General features: G+C 39.6%; 2 protein-coding genes across 4 annotated transcripts; one reads left to right on the forward strand and one right to left on the reverse strand.

Moving 5' to 3' along the window:
• The first annotated feature begins 9079 nt into the window (after nucleotides 1–9079).
• Nucleotides 9080–16312, forward strand: LOC148337429 (proline-serine-threonine phosphatase-interacting protein 1-like). 3 transcript variants are annotated; one of them, XM_088296322.1, is made up of 14 exons: nucleotides 9080–9254; nucleotides 9888–9988; nucleotides 11096–11170; nucleotides 11250–11284; nucleotides 11448–11554; nucleotides 11951–12013; nucleotides 12355–12447; nucleotides 12687–12732; nucleotides 13471–13550; nucleotides 13719–13817; nucleotides 14382–14478; nucleotides 14834–15019; nucleotides 15114–15199; nucleotides 16071–16312. In XM_088296322.1, exons 1-14 carry the CDS (start codon nucleotides 9222–9224, stop codon nucleotides 16200–16202), a joined length of 1233 nt encoding a protein of 410 aa, XP_088152448.1. In that variant the 5' UTR covers nucleotides 9080–9221; the 3' UTR covers nucleotides 16203–16312. The 3 variants fall into 3 exon arrangements, with proteins under 3 accessions (XP_088152448.1, XP_088152446.1, XP_088152447.1); XM_088296320.1 differs by having other exon boundaries at nucleotides 11448–11512; XM_088296321.1 differs by having other exon boundaries at nucleotides 9222–9254; nucleotides 11082–11170; nucleotides 11448–11512.
• A 796-nt stretch (nucleotides 16313–17108) lies between these two features.
• On the reverse strand, nucleotides 17109–22299 carry LOC148337430 (tetraspanin-3-like). Its single transcript, XM_088296323.1, has 7 exons — nucleotides 22103–22299; nucleotides 20568–20759; nucleotides 20418–20492; nucleotides 20135–20236; nucleotides 19316–19468; nucleotides 19131–19214; nucleotides 17109–19035 (listed from the first exon to the last, which is right to left on the reverse strand). Exons 1-7 carry the CDS (start codon nucleotides 22163–22165, stop codon nucleotides 18943–18945), a joined length of 762 nt encoding a protein of 253 aa, XP_088152449.1. The 5' UTR covers nucleotides 22166–22299; the 3' UTR covers nucleotides 17109–18942.
• Between the last annotated feature and the right edge of the window lie 202 nt (nucleotides 22300–22501).

Below are 22501 nucleotides of genomic sequence, written 5' to 3' on the forward strand. Positions count from 1 at the left end.
TTTTCCCGAAATTCCATATGGTGCTACTGATCCAAAATCGAGGGTGGTGACGGACTTTATTAAAATATTAAAATATCAATGTGATAAGTGGCTGCCATCTTTGTGGAATTTTGGTTAAAATCATCCAAAAAAAAATTGGAACAAGCACATCAATTGCCTCTAAAATCCATCCATCCATTATCCAAACCGCTTTATCGCCATAATAAATATATTTAGGCCGCTTATGCACATGACCAATTCGACGGCCCGCATTTCTCTTCTCACCAATAATCTTCCATTTGTACGACTTAAATTAAGTTTTTAGGGCACATATCGGACATAACATCACAGGAATTTTGACTCCAGATGTTTTGAAATTTTGGCCTACCTGAGCAATTGGTGGATATTTTAAACTGAAAATTGTCAGCTAATCACAGAAAGGCATTCCACAAATAAAAGAAGACACAAAAGAGTCCAGGAGAACTTTGAGAAATAAAGATGTTAAACCATTTTACTCCAATTTGAGGGTGTTTTTTGACCAGATTTTCTAACAACATTCCTCAAAAGGCCCAAACTCATTTTTTTTTTAAGCCCATCATCTGATTTTTAAAATTCTTGTCGCATTGTACTTGTGTTGACGTGGGCCAGTCCAACCCGACTCAGCATTTTCACACACAGTCATTTTGATCAATCTTGTCACGCTGCTAATTAAAACCACCCGTCTCACGGATGAGCCCAAAAATTTGGTGACTTTTTACCAAGGAGAAAACACCCTTGAGACGTCCAAACGTCCAAAAATAGAACGCTCGACTAATTATAACAAGTGACGCTTTTGCTGACTGTGGAGTTTTACAGCGTTGGAGGAGAGTCAGCACGCGTCACGTAATTATTTCCACTGGAAAAAAAAAATTTGACACCCTTGTTTTTGCTCCCATTTTTCCAGTTTTTGCGAGGCCGGCAACCTCGCTGGCCATGTTACGCATGGAGCATGTTTGCAGAGCATGTTCTAGATCTGTTCATATAATGACCGAGCATACTATAAGAAACAACGCCTCTGAAAATATACTTTATACTTCATGCAAGTGTATATGTCTTTGCTGCTGCGTGTGTGTGCGTGTGCGTGTGGGGGTGTGTGTGTGCGTGCGTAAATATCTGCGCGTGTCTGAGTGCCAGCTCCCACACTGAAGGTCACGGCTTCCACAGCCAGAAAAGCAGGAGGTGGAGGAGGATGAAACAGATCGATGCTCCAGATAAAAATACACTGCACCTCAGCCATTGTCTTTTATAAACACACACATAAACGCTCACACACACTCTCAGCAAATGACTCGCCGGCCACTGCGAGCCTTTTAATGAAAGCGATATGAAAGGGGAGGCCGAAACGGTGGCTGCCGGCTTTTAGGCTAAAACGACGGTGTAATGGAAGACCATTAAAGGATCATAACAGCTTCAAACGAGGAGGTCGCTATTGTTGCTCCGACTTCAACTTCCCGCAATCAAGGCAGCGATTCCGCTCGATATAAAAACAGGATAGGTTGGATGGTAAAGTTACTCCTGTTCCACTGTAAAAAATAAGTTTGTCATGCTAGATGGATGTTTATTAACGGACAACTTTAATGAACGTGAAATGTAAGGTGCGGTGGTATCATGACCAAAAAGCGACTTCACAAGCAAGTTTTTTTTTTTTTTTTTTTTTTTTTTTTTTTTTATGGTGCGCAGTAAATTTCATTATAGGCTAGACCAAGGGTGGGCAAACTTTTTGATTGGCGGGCCACAATGGGTTCTAAAATTTAACAGAGGGGCCGGAGCAGGAGCAGATGGATGGAGTGTTTTGGTAACCTCACCTCGTCAGAGAAAAAAATAAAATTTGATTTTAAATGAAAGTGAATAAAAGCATTAGAACAATATAAATGTCTGTGAAAAACCACAGTATTTCGAAAATAAAACATTAACAAGGTTTATTCATTTAATTTTGTTCAAGTTCATCAAAACATCTAACGGGCCGCATGTGGCCCACTAGCCGTAGTTTGCCCACCCCTTGGCTAGGCCATATTTAGTGAACAGAGTAAGATTTGAGGGTAAAAAGTCACCATAAAATTTTCAGAGTAAGTTTAACACAAATTTTTTTAAAAACAATTAAAGGTTACGCGGGCCAAATGTAATCTTTGAAGAGTAAAATGTCAAATTTACTGTGCATGTGCCGTTTTTCGGCTGATTTTTGTTTTGACTCCGATGCAAAAATTATTCTTACTCTATTATTCTTTTCAAGCCACATGAAGTAAACGGACACCAGAGATATCACAGTTAAGGTACTGCGTTATTTTTTCTGGGTGACAATTTAGGATGTTTAAAAAAAAAATAAAAATCATCTCAATGAGTTAGGATATCATGGACGACAATTTAGTTCAATTTAAGATTGAATCTTGCATTTCTCTGATTCATCAAGCACACAGAAGACTGAATCTAAAATCAAATACTTTGCTTGTTTATAATATAATGTTTTGATTTCTTGTGATGGTAAATTTTCGGTTGTCTCCCAGAACGATGCAACAATGTTAATGTTGCTTTAGAAATTCCACAGCCTTTTTTAAAGCTTTTACAAAGGCAGCAATTGGACCTTGAAATAAATCGTCTAGTTCTATTATTCCTTATAGGAGAAACTATTTTGAAATTTGAACGAATCACCGAAAATAGCCGTAAATCTGATGTCTCCTTGGCTGTTCTGTGATTTCGGTAAATCCCGAGTCTCGCACGAGCTGAGCTTATCTTGATAGCACAAAATAGCAAAGCTTAGCCTTCCGTGCACGCTCCATAACAATAAAAAGCCAACGAATCGATAGCGTCTTGTCCTGACAAGACTCAAGCGCAGCCGAGGTTAAATACATCACATCAAACACTCCACTCGATGTCGAATGCGATGTCCCCGTTCCATGGGAAAGCAGTGGAGCTTGCCAAACATAGTGGGAGAGGACAGAGGCAGGAGGAGGTTCGGGGCGCTCGGGGCATGCCTGCAGGCAAAACCTCCGTCAGATATTGTTTGTGTTTAGTAGCTGGGGCCCATGCAGAATTGATGAAGGCTCTCAAGAAGGCTTCTATCGTCAGCCAAGGGCAGGGCGAGGGGAATCAGAGCATGGCAAAAGTGCATCTCGGCATCGTAAAAGCGTTTAGGAAGAAGCCGTCATTAGATTCAGACACTCCGCCACGTGGGCGCGTCGCAGGTGGATGCGAATAGGAAGACAATCAAACAATATACGGGATGAAGGAGGAATCATACAAACTGAGCTGTAACGCATAGATGTATACGTTAGGATAGTCAAGTCGCAGGGTCATACGACACAGTGATGGAAAAATGAAGCTTCAAATTTGCTTCCTGAACCAGCTGTTGTATTTTTGAGTCCTCTAGATGGCACTGTTGGTTTAAATAAAGGGTTTAAAAAAAAAATGGCAAGTCAGTGTGCTTTCAGCCCAATGTGGAACAGAGAGTGCCATCTAGAGGAGTCCAAGAATACTACAACTGGTTCATGAAGCAGATTTGAAGCTTCAATTACCCATCACTGGTGTTCAGCTCCTCAGTAAGCCACTGGATTATAAATTATTCTTCGCAGAAGATTAGAAATACAGTTTATGCCTGGGAGTATCGTTACCCTGTCTGTCTACATGTGTTGCTGCACCTGATCCTGTTTCTATTTCACTTGTTTTTTTTTCTTCAAATTTTCAAATTTGAATTCAACCAACTTCAAAGTCATCCTGGAACAGATTGTGTTCACCCTTTAAAGGGGGGGAGACAATCCAAAAATGTTCTTTACAATAATATGTTCTTTGCATTCTCACAAGTCTAAACTTCGTATTCTGACTAATATTGCACGTGTGAATTAAGCAGCAAAATCCACCTGTTTTGTTTTTTTTAATCCATCTAAGGGGCAGCCATTTTGTCACTCACTGTCGACTGAAAATGACATCACAGTTGCGCAGTACGGCTCAGCTTCAGAAAATATACTCCATAAATTCAATTAATCAGAGCTTCGACGAATGGCGGCGCATGCAACATATTTTAAAGAAAACATTTTGGTTGACTTCCCCTTTAAGGTTCTTCTGTAATTGATCAAGACCTGGCCCCCAGCTATATAGAGACAATATGGAGGCAGACAGTATACACACACACACACACACACACACACACGCAGCTGCTCATTTTCCACATCCTGGACCGCGTGCAGCCTGACCACAATCCTGCCTCCCTGCAGCGCTGACCGCAAAGCAGTCAACAGAGGCACACTGGGCCTTATCCTGCATGACACGCCGGTCGATAATCATGCAAGCCGCCACGCAGCCCAACACCAGTGTAACGCCGATACCTGGGGGCCCGGCAGCGCGTGCATAAACAAACACGCCTGCATGGAGCCACACGCACACTTACAGTAATTAATCGGCGGGAAATAGAGATTAGACGGAGATTCGCAGGTCAGTATTTGCTTCCTTTTGGCTGTGGGGTCCAAGTGAAGCGCTTGCCTGGATAGGCTTGTTTTAGAGATAATGGAGAAAAATGATGCTCAGGGAAACTGTATTTGACTTTATCATCGAACATCTTTTTGTGTCATTGACATAACATGACTTTGGATTTTAAGTGGAAAAAAACGTGTGACCTAAACAACATTCAGATTAGTGTCCATATTAAAAGTTGTAGTTATATTCTTATCAACTTTTATGTGTATCCACCATGAACCAGGAAGTAGTAATGGAAAAATGAAGCTTCAAATTTGCTTCATGAACCAGCTGCTGTATTTTTGAGTCCTCTAGACGGCACTGTTGGTTTAAAAAAAAATAAAAAAAACGGCAATTTATTGTGTTTTCAGTCCAATGTTGAACAGAGAGTGCCATCTACAGGAGTCCAAAAATACTACAACTGGTTCATGAAGCAGATTTGAAGCTTGACATGACATGTGATTTTTATTTTTTTTTTAACCTTAGCATAGGCTCCCGGACGAATAAGAAGTGTATCAAAACTTGAACTGCTCTCACTTTCAACACGGCAGTAAAATGTCGAACAAGTAAGCCCAGCAAAAACAACATCAAAGACCCACTGCCACATAAAGCATGCGTGTGCCCCATTAAATTGCCTCTGCACCACAGCTTCAGTCTCAGTTGAAGGCTTTGGTGCAAAAAAAAAAAAAACATTGATAGATAGGCCTTTATAGCGTGAGAGAAAACATATGTACATGCACGTTTAGATGCTTTCTGTTGAGTTTCCAGATTAGGAATGTCCTTAAATCACAAACATGGACAAAAAATCCAGCCATTTTCTGTAGCGCTTCTCATTAGGGTAACCAGTGAGCTGGAGACGATCCCAACTGACTTTGGCAAAGATGCTGCGCGTGCGCGTGTGATGGACATGGAGCTTGGTGATAATTCTGTCAGAAGGCCTCATCAAGTTCGAGTGAGACTGAACAGAAAAAAGCAGGAATGCGAGCGGAGCGTCAAAGCGAGCGCCAAAAGAAACTCAACAGCACCACCTGCAGTTGAAATTGAGTATTGATTTGAAATAAGAAGATGCTGCAGGTGGTAAAAAGGTGGTTTCATTTTCATTTTTGTATTAAACAGTAATTAAAATTGAAGCATCTTCCACTTCATAAGGAATGACATTCATCCATCCTTTTTTCTTTAGCGCTTGCCCTATTATAGCTCAAGTTATCTTACTTTTGGTGTGAGGCAGGGAACAACCTGAACTGTGAGTGTAAAAGGTTGCTTCCTCTATATATGTTGTAGCGTTAGTGGATTATGAAAAAAAAAAAAAAAATCGCGATTGATTAATCAAATGATTATACATTGATTTCAAAACTGATTATTCAACTGCTCACTAAATTATTCCGAACTATCATCCCTGCACGTTGAACACTTTGTTCTTGAACTCGTTAATCATTTTAACAAAGTACAAAATGACCTTGAAAATATGTTAAATTCAAGCCTCTGCTACATGAACAAATTCCATGCTTTAGGTTGGAAGTGGACAAAAGTAAATCGACAGTTCTGAGAAGAATAAAATCACGGGGGGCAGATTTCACTTGACGTGGATGTGCACACCAAGCACATCTCAAAGAAATCAATAAAAACTCTTTGAAAAGCAACAACAAAGCAAAATGTGTGTGCGCGTGGAGCAGCGCCACACCTCATGGCCACGTGTGATGTGACCCTCAATTGGACCCACTCGGACTCCCCTCGTGGGCCGGATCACAGGAGTGAAGCCAAGCAGAATATTTGTCCTCTGTCAGATGAATGAATCCATTTAGCAAATTAGGAAAGCTTCCCATACTGCCTTTACAGCACACACACACACACACACACACACAAATTGTGCATGTAGGTGGGAAAGGCCTGGTCACCTGAGACTTTCACATGCACAAACATGAAGATGCTGGAGAGAAAACAGTTAGAGGGGAAAAAAGATGTCCATGAGAGGATAGAAAAACCGTTTACCAGGGAAAGAACATACAGGATGTGGCAAGTGCATATTCGTGGTCCTTGAATGACTCACAATGAGGGACCACACTACAAGCCATACGTGGATAACAAAAACGGATATAACCCATTCATACATATTCTTATATTGCCCCGTATTGTGGCCAGAGGCATTTTCTTCCTGCACTACAGGGGGTCGTAACAGTAACATCTCCATTTGGAGTGGCACATTCTCTATAAACTTCAGCTTTTCAGAAGGACGTACACTACGACTTGGGTAAAGGAAATTCCCACGTGGTTTGTGTGTGGCAGAAGCATAAAAATGGGAATGAAACTGATTGTCACTCCTCACAGAAATGAGATTGAGGATTAAGGATACTAAATGTCTCATTTGTGGCCAGACCCGGATCAAAGGTGAGAAATGTTTGCTCTCCCTTTCCTCCTCATCCTTCAGCTGTTACCTCTCAACTGTATTATGACACTATCGGCAAGTACCACATCATTAAACAGCCCTCTTTCAACTTCCTAACAGGTCACTAGTGACGGGTAAATGAAGCTTCAAATGTGCTTCATGAACCAGTTGTAGTATTTTTGGACTCCTGTAGATGGCACTCTCGGTTCAACATTGGGCTGAAAGCACACTGAATTGCCATTTTTTTAAACTCTTTATAAAACCAACAGTGCCATCTAGAGGACTCAAAAAAATACAGCAGCTGGTTCATGAAGCAGATTTGAAGCTTGATTTTTCCATCACTACATGTCACCTCGGTCACCCTTCACTTGCATTGTCATCCGAATGCGACACGGTTATTCTGTTCAAATCCCATCATTTCTCTACTCTCTCATCCTCGTCTTCCCTTTCCCACAAAACATGTTCCATCAATGAGTGTGACATTGAGCAGGTGTGAAAAAGACAACAAAACAACAAGGATCAAAGTAACAAAAAAAACTCTAGAAAATGAACTTGGACATGGCATAGACAAAAGGCACAAGACAACACGACAGGAACTGACTGACGTAGACAACTGACATGGAAAACAAAATGACAAGACCCGAGAGAAAACCCGGGAACTAAATACAAACAAATTAGCGAGACAACGAGGAACACCTGGACAAGACACAAATGGTTGGAGGGAGCTGATTGGTTGAGAACAGGGAATGGGACGACAAGCACAGGTGGACACAATCAGCTTTAACAAGAGACACACCAAACACAAGGAAAAACGCAAAACTAAATACTAAACCAAAAACAACAAACGCTGACTATTATATGTCAAATAAGTCAAAACTAAGTCAATGTAGTGACATGCGGCAGCACTTGTGACACTCGAAGAGGTAAATGGTCTGCATATGTGTGTGCACGTGTGTACTACTCTATCGGCATGGGGAGGGTTTGAAGGATCTTCTATACAGCAGTGGTTGGGTAATGGAAAGGTCGTTTAGCCAATTCTCCAGGTGGGGGGGGGGGGCTGCTCAGACACGGCTCGTTTGTCACAGTTCAATAACTGCCACTCCAGGGAGTGTGAGAGGGGATACAACTGTGAAATGTGTGTGTTGGCGCACTAAGGCCCTGCTTGGGTGCACAGTTGATTCCCAAAGCTTGTCCTTCCATTAGAGGCCTCAAACGGGGTCACGGCAACGACCGACGACTCACAGCACAACTTTCCACGCAGAAAACGGACAAGATGACGAGTCGGGCATGTGAGGACAAGTTTTGCCCAAAGATAGTGGGCCTGGGCTACGAAGACAGTGTTTGTTCAACAGTAGCTGGACAACAGTGGAACCTTCCAAAGATGTACACAATTTTCTTGAGAAAACTCGTTCCTACAATGCACTAGAGACATGAGTCAGGACATCCTGTGCCTTGTTATTGGAAGGCGACTGAAAGAAAAGATTTGTACTTGATATGTCTTGAGGTGTGCATGTTTGTGTGAGATCCTTCACACTTAGCACACATCTGACTTTACCGTCCTTGAGTGGAATTCATAGTCAGGACTGTGTCGCCCTCTAGTGGCCATCATAGAACCCAACAGCACATGGAAAAAAGTCCACCTCAAGCATAGCGGAGTGATTTTTTTTTTTTTTTTAAACCTGGTACATATTTTGAGCACTTTAAAGGGAAGGCACGTTTGTGTGCAAATAGTTCAAAGGGTCAAACCTTTTATTTATTTCTCAAAAAGTGTCTCAAAGTCCCCCAAATGTCGTACTAGCCAGGGGTTGCTTTGAGTGAGCATCATTCATTTTTAGTCTGGATGTGAAGGAGTAAATAACTCCTGCTCTTGAGAGAGTCTTTAGAAATCTCCAGTAATGCCAAAAAAAGTAACGAGATTCGTTACTCTTTTTTTTTTTTTTAATTAGTCAAAATTGAGTAGCCATTGGTCCGCCTCAGTTGAATTGCAAACGAAAGCCATTGACTGTATTTGCATGAGACACTTACTGCTAAAATGAAAGACGAGCACACTGACCATTAGTGTGATTAGCACTGGTCAGCAAATTATTTTCAGAGTTAATATTATCTTAGTCATGTGTGTTAATATTTACGCAAACTGCAAACAGCCCTCCCAGTGGTTACTGAAAGAGGCCAAACATGCCCAACACGTGATCAGTGACATCATGGGATAGAAGCTCTTCCTCGTTCAAAGTGACTCACTGCTAGTCGGGCGGTTAAGTTGACCGAGAGCCCAGTGACCTTATATCATCAAACGTGTGACTACTTATTTGAGTATTTTAATTATTAGGTGCAAAAAGCTTCACGGGAGAAGATTTCAAACGTCTTAAGGAACAAGAAGATGACACGTTTAATGTTTAGAGATGCTTTCTGGGTAAGTTGGGCGCTACACATGCTGAAAAAGAAATGCCGGTATTAATAATGACATTATTTAAAGCACACTTTAATTTTTTCTCTCTTTTTTTTTTTGTACTCTTGATATTGTAGCACAGAGGTCACCAAGATGGGCCTTTTCTAAAAATAACTGAATGGAGATTGGACATTGTGATTTCCTTGGAATGATAAAGTGATTCACTAGAAACGATTTACAAAATATAAAGTATAGCATAAGGAGAAATTAACATGAGCAGTTTCTTAGCAGATGAATATCATTAACTATTAATAATATTTCATGAAAAGGTCACTTGTGAAAAAGGCAGCTATGAGTTTCAAAAACGCTGCTTAATGTAATTGCTCAGTCGGACGGAATTTCAAATGCAATTGGCTGCTCGTGAGCTGCAGGCCCCGAATTCATGGTTTAAAGTAACTTTGCTTGTCTTAGCAGTAAAACAAAATTCATAAAGCTGCATTGTATGAAACTGTCCCTCACTCTAAAAGGCGAGTTCTGCTTTTTTACCCAAAGGCGGGTGTAGAATTACCTTAAGGACATGTGGCAATAGTTGCTGAGCAATGCTTGTCATTGCGCCGTTGTTTTTATGCAACCGCACGCGTTCTCTGCTCCTCACAGGGGTCCGATTTTACCTGCCATGCTGGCTATGAAGCTCTGGTGCAACGCCTGCGAGATGGAAGACAAATGTGTAAAGATGTGGAAGAGCTGTTGAGGATGAGGTGCGGATCATATATTCTGAAAGGGCATTATTATGCACATGCACATCACACCGTAACATGCAGAGTCATAAACATGCAGTGAAACCTTAATAGCGAAATACCGCTGAAGTTGTGCAACTCAAGCGTGAGACTTCAGCTCTTTGAGCGGAATGTGAAAACATTTGTGCTCAGGAGACACAATCGACTTTTAATAAGGCACAGATGGGCCAGGTAGAAATCTGGCAATAAAAAAAATTATGTAAAAAAAAATAATAATAAATAAAAATAATGTAATTTGTTTTTCTACAGTAGCAGTAACATAATGGTCAATTAATTCTCAATTGAATATTTTTTATTTAATCATAATCAAATTGTTTCCTTTAATGTATAAATAGTATAAAATGATTAAAGTTTACAGGGGTTACAAGGTGACAAAGAGAGGAAATGAGTGAGTAAGAAAAAGGAAATGTGAATATTTGAGAGATTGTTCTCAATGTGTACTCATGAATTTCTGTGACAGAGACTCTCCATGCTTCACTTTTTCATCCATAAGTAGATTTTACAAATATCGTTAAGTATGACTGTCAAAAAAATATTTATACTTTACTGGCATTGCTTTGCTGTATGTCACTTCAAATTTGAAAATGTATTTTTTAAGGAAAACTTCTGTGCAACTCAGATTCTCCACGCTTAAGCCACATCTGACACAATAAATACATTTAAGTATTATTGTAAAATGCACTATACTGTATTGGCACAGCTTGGCGGCAGCTGACGCTAGTGATGGGTAAATGAAGCTTCAAATCTGCTTCATGAACCAGTTGTAGTATTTTTGGACTCCAGTAGATGGCACTCTCTGTTCAACATTGGGCTGAAAGCACACTGACGTGACATTTTTTTAAACCCTTTATAAAACCAACAGTGCCATGCAATGCCGCTCACCTTCGATTCAAAAGTTTATTCCCAGAACAGACCTCACAGATTGAGTCTACTTTAAAATGAGCATAAAAATCTCTTCTTTTTTTTTTTCGGTGCAGACTTGTTTTAGATATAACGTGGTGACTGTATAAATGTACCAAAAATGATGAAGTGTCACAAATGTTTACTTTTGTAGTGTTTCATGCACAGGGCGTCAGCAGAAGAAAAGTATGGGCGAGAACTGGTGACCATAGCGCGCAAAGCTGGCGGACACGCAGAGATCAGGTCGACATCAAATTCACTCATTTAGAAACACTATGCCACATAGTACTTAATTATCTCTTTATACAATACTCCCATGCAGCACTCTAAAAGAATCCTTCGAGCAACTAAAAACACGTAAGTCCATCTAATGTCAGAATACTTACTTCAGATAACTTGAGACTCTTTACAGTTGAGTAATTAAATAGCCAACAAGCATTTGTAGAGAAAATGGTCTCATGTAAAAAGCCACAATGTTTTACGTAACTCTACTCGCTGTATGTTTTATTTGTGGTTGCAGAGATGGAGAACATGGGCAACTTTCACATCCAACTGTCAGAAGCAATGAAAGAGGAGGTGAAAAAGGTGGAGGCATTCAGAGAACGGCAGAAAATGCAGAGGAAGAAGGCACGTGGCCAATTGCAACCAAGTGTAGTACACAAAAGCAAATGCAAGGTCAGGGGTGGGCAAACTTTTTGATTGGCGGGCCACAATGGGTTCTAAAATTTGACAGAGGGGCCGGACTAGGAGCAGATGGATGGAGTGTTTTGGTAACCTCACCTCATCGGAGCAAATAAATACATTTAATTTTAAATGAAAATTAACAAAAGCATTACAACAAAATATCTGCCTTAGACACACCACAGTATTTAGAAAATAAAACATTAACAAGGTTTATTCATTAAATTTTGTTCACGTTCGTCGGGCCGGATTAAATCGTTTAACGGGCCGCATGTGGCCCCCAGGCCGTAGTTTGCCTACCCTGTGCAAGGTCATAGCGCTCATTCGTGTTTTCCCTCCCAGTTTGAAAGCATCATGGAGAAAGTGCAGAAGAGAAAGGTGACTTTGTTCAGGAAAACTGTGGAGGTAAGTAAGGACACGATGGGTGCAACATGCAAAGTGTGAAAACTGAGTCACGCTCATATTTGTTGCCGCACAAGAATTCTCAATTCAACTGTCACAGAAAAATGAGAATTATTTAAAATTAGTCATACTTAAGAGTACAAACTCAAAATTTCACAAAATTAAAGTTGTAAATTTTCAACAAAAAAAAATAAAAGACTTGCCTTTAAAGGGACTTTAAGTGGGCCGGTACGGAGAGATATGCAGGACTGGTTACCTGGATTTTTTTTTTCTAAAGTGTGCCCATGTTTTTCTTATCCATAATGAAACACTGCAGTCTATCTTTGTCTCTTGCCAACCCACAGTCAAAGAAAAACTACGAGGCACGATGCAAGGAGGCAGACGAAGCAGAAGAGACGTCAGAAAAGACTGCCATCGCTTCCAAAAATGGCGAAAAGGTGTTACGCGAGTGTCCTTGTTATCCAAACGTGGCTGAAGGCAACATGGCTTCAGTATTTAGTGATCGACTCTTTAATGTTCATCGACCAGGCAGGACAATTTTGTGTTATTGCAAGAGATGAGCATTTCACTGCATTTCCTTGAATGGCTATTACTAGAAATTAAACAATCAGTTTAAAAACTTCAGTAAAAGAAATACGTGTTAAAATCTTTTAATGTCCTGAACTTTGTCTGGCAGGTACGCCACAGGGCCAAGCAATGCAGACAGGCAGCATGTGAAACAGGTATTTGTACAATATTGGGTCATTTAAAAAGTCAGAATGTTGAAAATTAGCACACCATTTCTTGAAATAAAAAACCTAAAGTATAGACTTCATTTTTGTAAAATAAATAAATAATGAAAATAATACATAAATAATAATAATAAAAAATTGAATTTTCACCTTTTTACTTAAAATTGTAAATCAATTTGAAAGTTACAAATTATGACACCTTTTAGTTTAGTTTAGTAAATGTAAAAAATGTTTTTATATGCGCTATTTGAAAATGTAAATACAATTGAATGTATTTGTTTATTTACATTTTTAGTCAAGTAAATATGACAAGATATGCAATTTTATTTCAGGTAAAAGTCAACCTAATTCTAAAACATTTTCATTCCCACTAAACCTAGAATAGAATGTTGATTTACAGCATATGGAAATATTTTTTAAGCATGTCATAAACACGAGGTGAAGTGTATGGGTGCCCCTCTTCCTTCCATTTTTCTATATGTGGTCCTCAGTGGAAAAAATTAGACAGCCCTGCTTTATAGTACACCATAAATATCCGATCTTTGATGGGCTGTATGACAAATCAAAGGCCCCTAAATTTTTTATTCAGTAACGATTCTGATGCAGTCATTTTGGACGATTTAAGAAGCAAACGAGGCTACTCATACTGCTGAACTGCTAACTGTCCAATTTATGATAAAGCTGCCCATCTGGGAAAGCTTTCTAAACAACTTCCCAACTTTTTGACAGAGACGATGTACTTGTCCAACATCGACCAGCTGGAAAATGTTCGCCAGGACTGGGAAGAAACGCACAGAAGCACATGTGAGGTAACTCGACAAGTTTTACACACCGTCATAAGCGGGAAGTTCACACCGCTTCCTCTTTGCTGACAACAATCCCCCTCATGTGGGGAAATGAGAGTCATGTCCAGTGAATCAGCTGAAAGTGGAACAAATCCTGATGCTGAAAATGCCCACGTGGTTTTGGTTTTGTAGGTGTTCCAGCAAATGGAGGCCGATCGCATCAGCTTGCTCAGATGCACCTTGTGGGACCACTGCAATCACATCTCCATGCAGTGCGTGAAAGATGACGAGGCAAGCACACGCTCTGTTTGTGGTGACTTATGACTTGTTGACTCGACAGAACTGGAAACTTTAACAGAAAAAAAACAACAAAAAAAAAAACAACTACCCTAAACGTTTAACTCCGCCAACCCACTCCTTAGAGCAGGCGTGGGCAAACTACGGCCCAGGGGCCACATGCGGCCTGTTAAATGTTTTAATCCGGCCCGCCGAATTTGAAAAAAAATTAAATGAATAAACCTTGTTAATGTTTTATTTTCGAAATACAGTGGTGGGTCAAGACATATATATTTTGTTGGAATGCTTTTGGTCACTTTCATTTAAAATTAAAATGTATTTTTTTTCCTCCATTGAGGTGAGGTTACCAAAACCTTCCATCCATCTGCTCCTGGTCCGGCCACTCTGTCAAATTTTAGAACCCATTGTGGCCCGCCAATCAAAAAGTTTGCCCACCCCTGCCTTAGAGCCTGTTCAAAGAAATCTAACGTGCAAATTTGCTGTTATAATTTTCTGCATGCATTATATCATTGTAATCTGTGATTTACGATGAATGGTCTCTCAACTGTCTCATATCAGTTCTTTGAGGAGGTAAGGAAGCACCTGGAGCACTGTGACATCACCACCGACAACAACTGTTTCATTGAGATGAAAAGGACGGGTTGGCATCCACCAGGTGATTTCTCATACTTTTCCATCCCCAAAAATTTTTACGCAATGTATGGACAATTGGAAGTCTAAAACAAAGCTAACATGCATTTTTAGTTGTTTTTTTTTTAACACGCCATTGTTCCACCTGCTAGATCTGATGGGTTACTGTCACGGTCCCACTAACCCAAATGCTATCTTATGTTAGATAAAAGTAGTGCTTAGTCTCTACCCTGTGGTATATGTAAGCAATTATAAACCCTTTTAATAAGATTTTTAATTACTTGTGGCCTTTCCTATTTACTGCATCTTCTATTCATGCAGGAGTAACTTTCATCCTGATCAACTGCAAACCAACTTCTCATTTTTTTTTTTTGTCACAGAGCCCATCGTGTTTGAAAGTTATTACCAGGGAGAGACCAAGTCCGGGGATGGGGATGGAAATGGCCTAGTACACGTCGCAGGAAGAGGAGAAGACCTCATGAGGAGGACCTCAAATCCTCTTCTGGAAGCTTCTGCAGAGATCAATGTTGTTAGTCACGCCTCAATACTGCCCTCTAGTGAGGAAGGTGAGTGACGTGCTATTTACAGCATCGACGTATTGAAAGGAGAACTCCTCACCATCTTTGCTGCCTTTTTCTCTGCTTCATGTGATGTTTTCAGATGGATCGTATGCTTCCCTGTTGGGCCTTCAGCAGCCAGTGGTGGACGAAGAGGCCTACATTGCGCTATACAACTACGCTGCACAGGTGCTTTGCAAAGAACATAGTAAACTACTATGTTGCACTCGTAGCACTGCTCGGCACAACTTGTAGGCATGTTTCACATATTAGTATCCTCCTGGGGCCAAATAGTAGCACTAGCTTTCCCATTAGTAGTTTTGCCTCACTGCTAACATGAAGTAGTCTTAACTCCAGTAGTAATGCTAGGGGGGAGGGGGGTGGGGGGGGCACATTTTCACCTTCCTAGGAACATGTATGGTAGTTGTCCAACTAGTATGCCAAAGTTGTTCGACTCGTGTGCAGGTTTTTAAATAAAGCAATGGGTAGAAAATTGAATAGAAAAAAAATCAAGATTTGTATTATTAAGAAAAAAGTTCTAGTGTGATTCACAATGTCTCAACTCTTCTCTGAGCTCATCGGTACGGCGCTAATATTAGTTGTTCTATGCAGAGAATATGATTGTGAGTACTGTTTCAATGTTTGCCTACCTGCAGTTGTTAAACTATTTGTATTCAGTCTGTTGCTTAAAAGGATAAAGCGTTGAAACATAGATGCTAATTAGCATTAGCATTCAGCTGCCATCATCTTTTTTCAGGCAGTTTGTTTAATTTATTTAAAAACACAAAATTTCATTCTTTTTTTATTTATTTTTTTATGTTTAATTTGAGAGCCTCCTTTTTTGGGGGAAAAAAATTGTTCATTTGCCAAACTACTACTTATTGTAAAGTGTACTGAGTTCATTGCCACCATCCAGCACTCTTATCTTAAGTCTGTGCTCGCAAGTCAAAGTAAACAACAGCTCGTATCTTGAAAAACTCAAATTGGGTCACTTGTATCTCAAGGCACCGCTCGAGTATTAAAACAAGTTGTGTTCATGCCTGTTGTATGATCTATTCAGGTGGAAGACGAGCTCACGGTCCAAAGAGGCGATGTGGTTCAGGTCCTAGACCGCAGCGCGGACGGCTGGTGGACCGTGGAGAGAAACGGACAGCAAGGAATTGTGCCTGGGAACTATCTGGGCAAACTCTGAATATGCTCAAAGAAGAAGGGCATTCAAATATAGAGAGTCACATGCCAAACGGTCAAGTAAAACGGCTCCCATAGCGGGGTTGGCCCCCTTGGAGGGGTGCGGTGCGATTTTACGGGGGATTTGAATGTGACCCCGCGAAAAATGCTTTTTTTTTTTTTTTTTTTTTTTTTTGCCATACTAGAATAGGGGAAGTGTAACTGTACATCCACTACAGTAGGTGGCAGTGTTGCTCTTATTTAATTTTGTTTTAATTTCAGCTAAAATGACGCTGAACTGTTACAGATTAGAAAACAATGTTTAAACAGTTATTTTTTGTTCAAAGTATCTCATTTTTTTTCTTCCCTTCAATAAGAATACAATGTTATGTAGAAGTGAACGTAACATTTTTTTATAGACAAATGATACAACTCTCGGTGGAGGGTTAGGAGTCACAAAATGTCTTTTTCTCGGGGGTAACATCAGAAAATAATTGATAAGATAGGCGTTAAAGCAAAGTACAGTTTGCACCAAATTTATCCTGAACTAAAACAATTTTGATGCAACACAGGTTTCTAAAGGAAACATTGACAGCAGTAGCCATGGCAAAATATTATTCTCCATATTTTTAATTTTGGATGCCTCTCATGTTGAGCTTTTGTGTGCAGTTTGTAGAAATCATATATTTATAGTTGTGTTATCATATTTACATACTGTACTTTTTATCACTCATCTAAGAAAACAACTGGTGAGAATGAGTTTTCAAAGGACATGTTGCAAAATGTTTAAAAAAAAAAAAATTCCTTGTTTCACTTGACTTCTATTTATAAAAATTAGGCCTGGAAATGTGCTCCAATTGTTTTTTTAATGTATTCTTTGCATGTTAAAAATTAACATTTCCATGAATGAAAAAGAAATAAAAAGAAGCTGTCCAATTGAAATGAATGACTTTATTTGCTGCCTCTTCAAACCTATACACAATTTTGTTACTCTTTTATTTTCCCACCCCGCAGCTCCAGCAAAATATTTTGGGATTGATGTAACAGCGCCAAGTAAATGAAAACATTGCAAAATGTCACAGAAAAATAATTATATATAAAATAAGTCATTCCTACGATTATGACTAAAATAACTGAAAAGATGAAACACAAGAGGACGCTTAATACTGATTATGCACCCATTTTTTACAACACTGGGGATCCGACTGGCTCACACTTTCTATATATTCACAGTGCTTCAACAGTGAAGCGGATTCAAAACTAAATTCACAGCATGAAAATAAAACGGGAAATATAAAGTATCTGCTTCACTGCTAAATTATACTTTTCAGGGAGGGATAAATAACAGTGTTTTTTTTTTGTTTGTTTTGCGTCAAAACAACCACAAAATGTCTTCCAATCACAGTACAAAGGAAAAACACACTAAGCACAGGCAGTTCTCACAAATATTTAGTAGGATTTTGTAGAAAAGTAACATGCCACAGTTCAGAGGATGGGCCTTCCAGAGCTTTCAGAATCGGTAGCGCTGCTCATTGTAATTTGAAATATGTCAACAAAAGGAGTCCTTGTTTCTTTCACCAATCAGATTACAAATTCACCTCACAGGGCCCACGCTAACGTCAACATTTTTCCATCCTGTGATTGGTCGGTCAGAGCAAGCCAAGTTCAACGAGCAAAACACAGCCACAGCAAGGGCCACACATGAATACATTCCATAATCTGCATCTGTGGTTCGTGTCATGTATTTCATTTGCATTTTTATGTTTTGGTCATGTTTTTTTAAGATAAATGTTGACTCTGAATTCCTCCAGATTACGTTGCATTTTTGTGTAGTATTTATGGTTATTGGTTACTCTAATTGCGATGTGATAGTGGTTGAATTATGAGGTTAATTAAATTGGGTAATTCTCAACTGAAGGCCCAGGCACCAAATGCATGGCCTACCACTGATTTAAAGAGCGGTTTACTCCATTTCAATCACAATAAACATGTTTTTACTGTATTTTTCATAGTTTATCTGGTCCTGCTACTTATACTCTGTTGCAACTTGTATTTATCAAAAGAAGAGCTTGGATTGGCACCCAAAATCACCGTTCCCTTAATCCTTTTCACTTTGTTTTGGTAGTTGACAACTACTTTTGATGCTTTACCAGCGCATTTCCAAATGCAACCCACAATTAAGGAACCGGGATTTGGGGGTCTGCGTCCAAGCTCCATTCTTCTTGGTCTTGTTTTTTGTCAAATAAATTACACTCAAAAATATACTCCAGAGTGACTTGCATGTTTTTTTTTCCTTCTTCATGATACATTTTTTTTCCTGGTGCAATTCAAACTCCAAAGCGATTTATAATCCGAAAAATACAGTAATTTTTTTGTTCAAATTCCTGCTAAATTCTCACATGTGCACATTTGCCCGACACACATCCAACCATCTCACATGCACACACATCTATTTTTTTTTATTCTGAGTGAATGAGCTCATTTTATTTTTAAAAGACTAAATAATGCAGATAGCCATTTATACGCCGGCTTTTAAAGCATGTCAGTGTTGGGAAAAGAACATAAAAAGAGTTTACAAAGCATGTCAATAATAACAATAAATAGATGGTTTCCTCGTGTTGGGACCACAGCGCCAGTGTTTGCTACTTTATTGGATTGTGCAAGGTGTGCTTGAGCTTATATACCTAAGCTTAATTATAGAACTACAGTTGAAATCTGCCATGAAGTGGTGACGCTCTCCTACCGATTCTGGCCACGCGAGTCCTTCAAGCGTAGCTGTTGGTGGTGACCAGCAGCTCGTATGCCGGGTCGTGACTACGTCTACAGAGCACCACACAAGCGCACAGCATGCCCAGCATCTGGAGACGCACAAAAAGGGGTTTGCACAACATTGTGGTTTAAGGATAATAACTTCAGACAAATACTTGCGATTTGCGTCTTGAGTCCTCCTCACCTGTATAGACGCAAAAGTTAGCGCAGCCCAAATGACGTACATCATGATCTCCTTTAATTTCTTCACAACCAGAGCTTCACAACCCTAAAAGAACAAACAAAAAAAAACAGGTATGAATAAGTGAAAACAACTTTAAAAAAAAAAAAAAAAAAACACTTGTACTCTTGTTGCGTGTGTGCATGCACCTCTTGGTAGAGGTCTCCCGGTCGGGCAAGGGTGCCAGTGCAGTTGCTGATGTTGGGTTGGCAGCAGCTGACAGGGACGCTGTTGTTTTTGGACTCTTTGAACCAGCGAGTGTTCCTCCAGTCCGAGTAGTTGTGGATACCGCAGCAGTGAAGCTAAAAAAAAAAAAAAAGCACACAGGATAAATTTGAATTTGTCATCAAAGGATCTCATTGAGAACACTCGAACATTAAAAAGTGAACTGTGAAACACATCTTAACTCTGTTTATAAAAATGGCACTACATATCAAGGTACACAACAGTCTCTTAAAAGACATTGACATGCTTTAAAAAGTTGGTGAATACATGGCTATCAGGTAGTGTGGGGGAAAATGAATCTTCAATTTTGCTTCATGAACCAGTTGTTGTATTTTTGAGTCCTCTAGATGGCACTGTTGGGTTTAAAAGGGTGTAAATATTGGCAATTCAGTGTGCTTTCAGCCCAATGTTGAACTGAGAGTGCCATCTACTGGAGTCCAAAAATACTACAAGTGGTTCATGAAGCAGATTTGAAGCTTCATTTACCCATCACTACTATCAGCGTTATTTCGTGTTTTAAAAATTAAAATCATATTCTTCATTAAGACTGACAAAAAAAATAATGTAACAGGTGTCGACCAGAATTATCAGGTTAAACTCGCACTTATTTATAAACTTGGTCCTGTTACTTATACTCAGTTGCGACTTGTATATATCATAATTAAGCATCATAGCATAACTTTGATCTTAGAATTGATGACAAGAGATAATGTGGAGTACTTTGTATAATTTTTCCCGCTCACCTGTCTCTGCACGTAGTCAATAGCGCGACTGGGAGCGTCCGTGTTGGTGCCGTTATACTCGTTGTATACCTTCTGGATGGAATGGTTCACCCCGTCTTCCACCTGGAACACGCATATTTTATCAGCCCATCTCATCATTAATTAGATGTATTTGGGCAATTTGGATATTTACAGATTTTTACTTTGGACAGTAGTATTTGGAATTTTAAATGCAAAAAAAAGACAGGGATCAGCTGTGGAAGCAACATTAAACTCTGCTTTAACGAACCGTAAAGAATCTTACTTTTGCTCGGTAGATGTAGCCCAGCACCACCACCACACACTCTGTTACAAACACCAGCAGCAAGATAGCAGCAAACTGAGTAGAGGGGGAAAAAAAGTTATGAATTGATCAAGGCGTCTGTCCTAACTTAAGCAGCAAGTGAGCACTCACGGTGGCCAGGCCGCAGGAGCTCTCGCGTATGGTGGCACAGCAGCCAATCAGACCGATGACAAAGAGAAGCGTGCCCACGGCGATGATGACAATAGCCGGAATCAGAGTGTAAACGTCCTCAAAGAAGTGGTCGTAGTCATCGTAGGTGATGAATACGTAGGCGCCAATATAGCACAAAATTCCTGCTGCCGCCTACACAAGAAATTATACACAGAGATTTTTAATGTTCATATCGTAATACCTTTAGAAAATATTTATGAATTGCAGGTTAGGTTCAGCAACAGTTGTACTTTCTCTCTGAAATTTCATCGCTATAAATGGCAATGCATGGTAAAATCTGTACTGCACAAGCTTAAAAAAGAAATCACCTTTTTGAAATCAGCGGCAAAAATAGGTTACGGTAACATAACGCCATCTCTGATTTAAATCTGCTTTTTAAAAGTGTTCAATAAAACCCTTGGGTTGTGTCTCTGGGATTAACCTTCAAAAATTCCTCTTCAAAATTAGAACGTTGCTTCTTTGATGAGACCACTGATTAGCAAAAGTGCTCCGCAAATAAATAGTTATTTCAAGACGTTTAATGTATCATTAATGTTTTGTTTCCGCAATGTTGGTTGCTTTGTTGCCTCAAAGCACTAAAGTACTAAAATGAATGCAATAAATGGGTTTTATTTTATTATGAATTATTTAATATTCAGTATCCAACAGTTAGTTCCGACTCACAGCAAGCAATTTCGCAGCATAGGATCTTTCCATGAGTTATTATAGACAGTAAAACAACAATCCTTCGAGTGTGATATTGCTTTATAGTTATTTGATATTAAAAAATACCACATAAACAGCAACAGACGGTTTAAATGATTTTGGAATACATTTTAATGCAAAATGAACATTTATCAGATGGAATAATTGAAATGATAATCGGTTATTATTAAATAAAAGAGGTACAAACCACATCAAGACCTCAAGATGTACAGTGCATGCAGTATGGAGTATATAGGATTCTTACTGTACTGCAGTAACACCGGACTGACAGTTTTGCAATTGATTGATTCATATGTATGGCCTAGAAATTATTTTCCACGCAAATACACACTGCAATTGTGATTTTACGACAGCTCGTTCCGAATTACGCACTAAGCAGCTCACCGCCAACTACTACAATAACCGAAGTCATAATGTTAAATTAAACTTAGCATTATTAACATAGAATGGATGTTAGTTAATAACAGGTGGCCAGTGAGTGTTTATATTATGGGATGCTGACCAACTAGCATCATCCTAGCTTAAGTAGCACAGCAGGTCAACAGCTGCCACGTTACGTCATAGCGGCTTGCAACTCGATGTAATGCCAAGAGCCTCACGTTAAGTGTATGTAATATGATGGGGTTTTTTTTTTGCTTCCTAATAGAACGCGGCTCGTCAACTAGGCTCAATTGAGAACGCGCATCTGTCGCAGTGCGCTAGTTTGCTAATAACATCGCTCCGTCCTCAAGGATGCCGCACAACGCTCAAAAGTGCTCAAATGTGCTTACCCAAAATATGAGATTGAGGAAAACCAGGACGGTTTTGGATGACGTAATCCCACACTGGCCCATCGTTCGCTCGATATAAATATCAATATAAATGTTATATAAATCGCTATTGTGTCTGTGCGTGGGGGAGAAAGCGACGCACCTGCTGCACTTTTTTTTTACTGTTTTGATAATAAAATGGCCTCGGTGGCCCCGCCCCACTGTGCAGATTCTCAAGGGATAGACCAATGAAAACGAGGCAGAGGCAGACACACGGTCACATGTGTTGTCACACTAAATAGCCTTGATTTTAAATCGAAGGAATATCAAATTTAGGAATAATTTAAGGTACCTAGGTTGGTAAAATCACCAACAGTTATTTGTTTATTTATTTTAAAGTTAAATAGCTACTGAATATAG

The sequence above is a fragment of the Idiotropiscis lumnitzeri genome, chromosome 5 (assembly GCF_059441095.1).
Source record: "Idiotropiscis lumnitzeri isolate Australia: NSW breed Sydney's pygmy pipehorse chromosome 5, RoL_Ilum_1.0, whole genome shotgun sequence".
Classification (NCBI taxonomy): Eukaryota; Metazoa; Chordata; class Actinopteri; order Syngnathiformes; family Syngnathidae; genus Idiotropiscis; species Idiotropiscis lumnitzeri.

Excerpts from the sequence above, each read along its gene's own strand:
- LOC148337429 (XM_088296322.1), top strand. The coding sequence starts at position 9,222 with ATGACACGTTTAATGTTTAGAGATGCTTTCTGG. Across the intron at positions 9,255-9,887 it reads TGTTTAGAGATGCTTTCTGG|GGGTCCGATTTTACCTGCCA; the intron begins GTAAGTTGGGCG and ends TGCTCCTCACAG. Across the intron at positions 13,818-14,381 it reads AGTGCGTGAAAGATGACGAG|TTCTTTGAGGAGGTAAGGAA; the intron begins GCAAGCACACGC and ends GTCTCATATCAG.
- LOC148337430 (XM_088296323.1), bottom strand. The coding sequence starts at position 22,165 with ATGGGCCAGTGTGGGATTACGTCATCCAAAACCGTCCTGGTTTTCCTC. Across the intron at positions 19,215-19,315 it reads CGGGAGACCTCTACCAAGAG|GGTTGTGAAGCTCTGGTTGT; the intron begins GTGCATGCACAC and ends TTGTTCTTTTAG. Across the intron at positions 19,036-19,130 it reads TAACTTTTGCGTCTATACAG|ATGCTGGGCATGCTGTGCGC; the intron begins GTGAGGAGGACT and ends GTGCGTCTCCAG.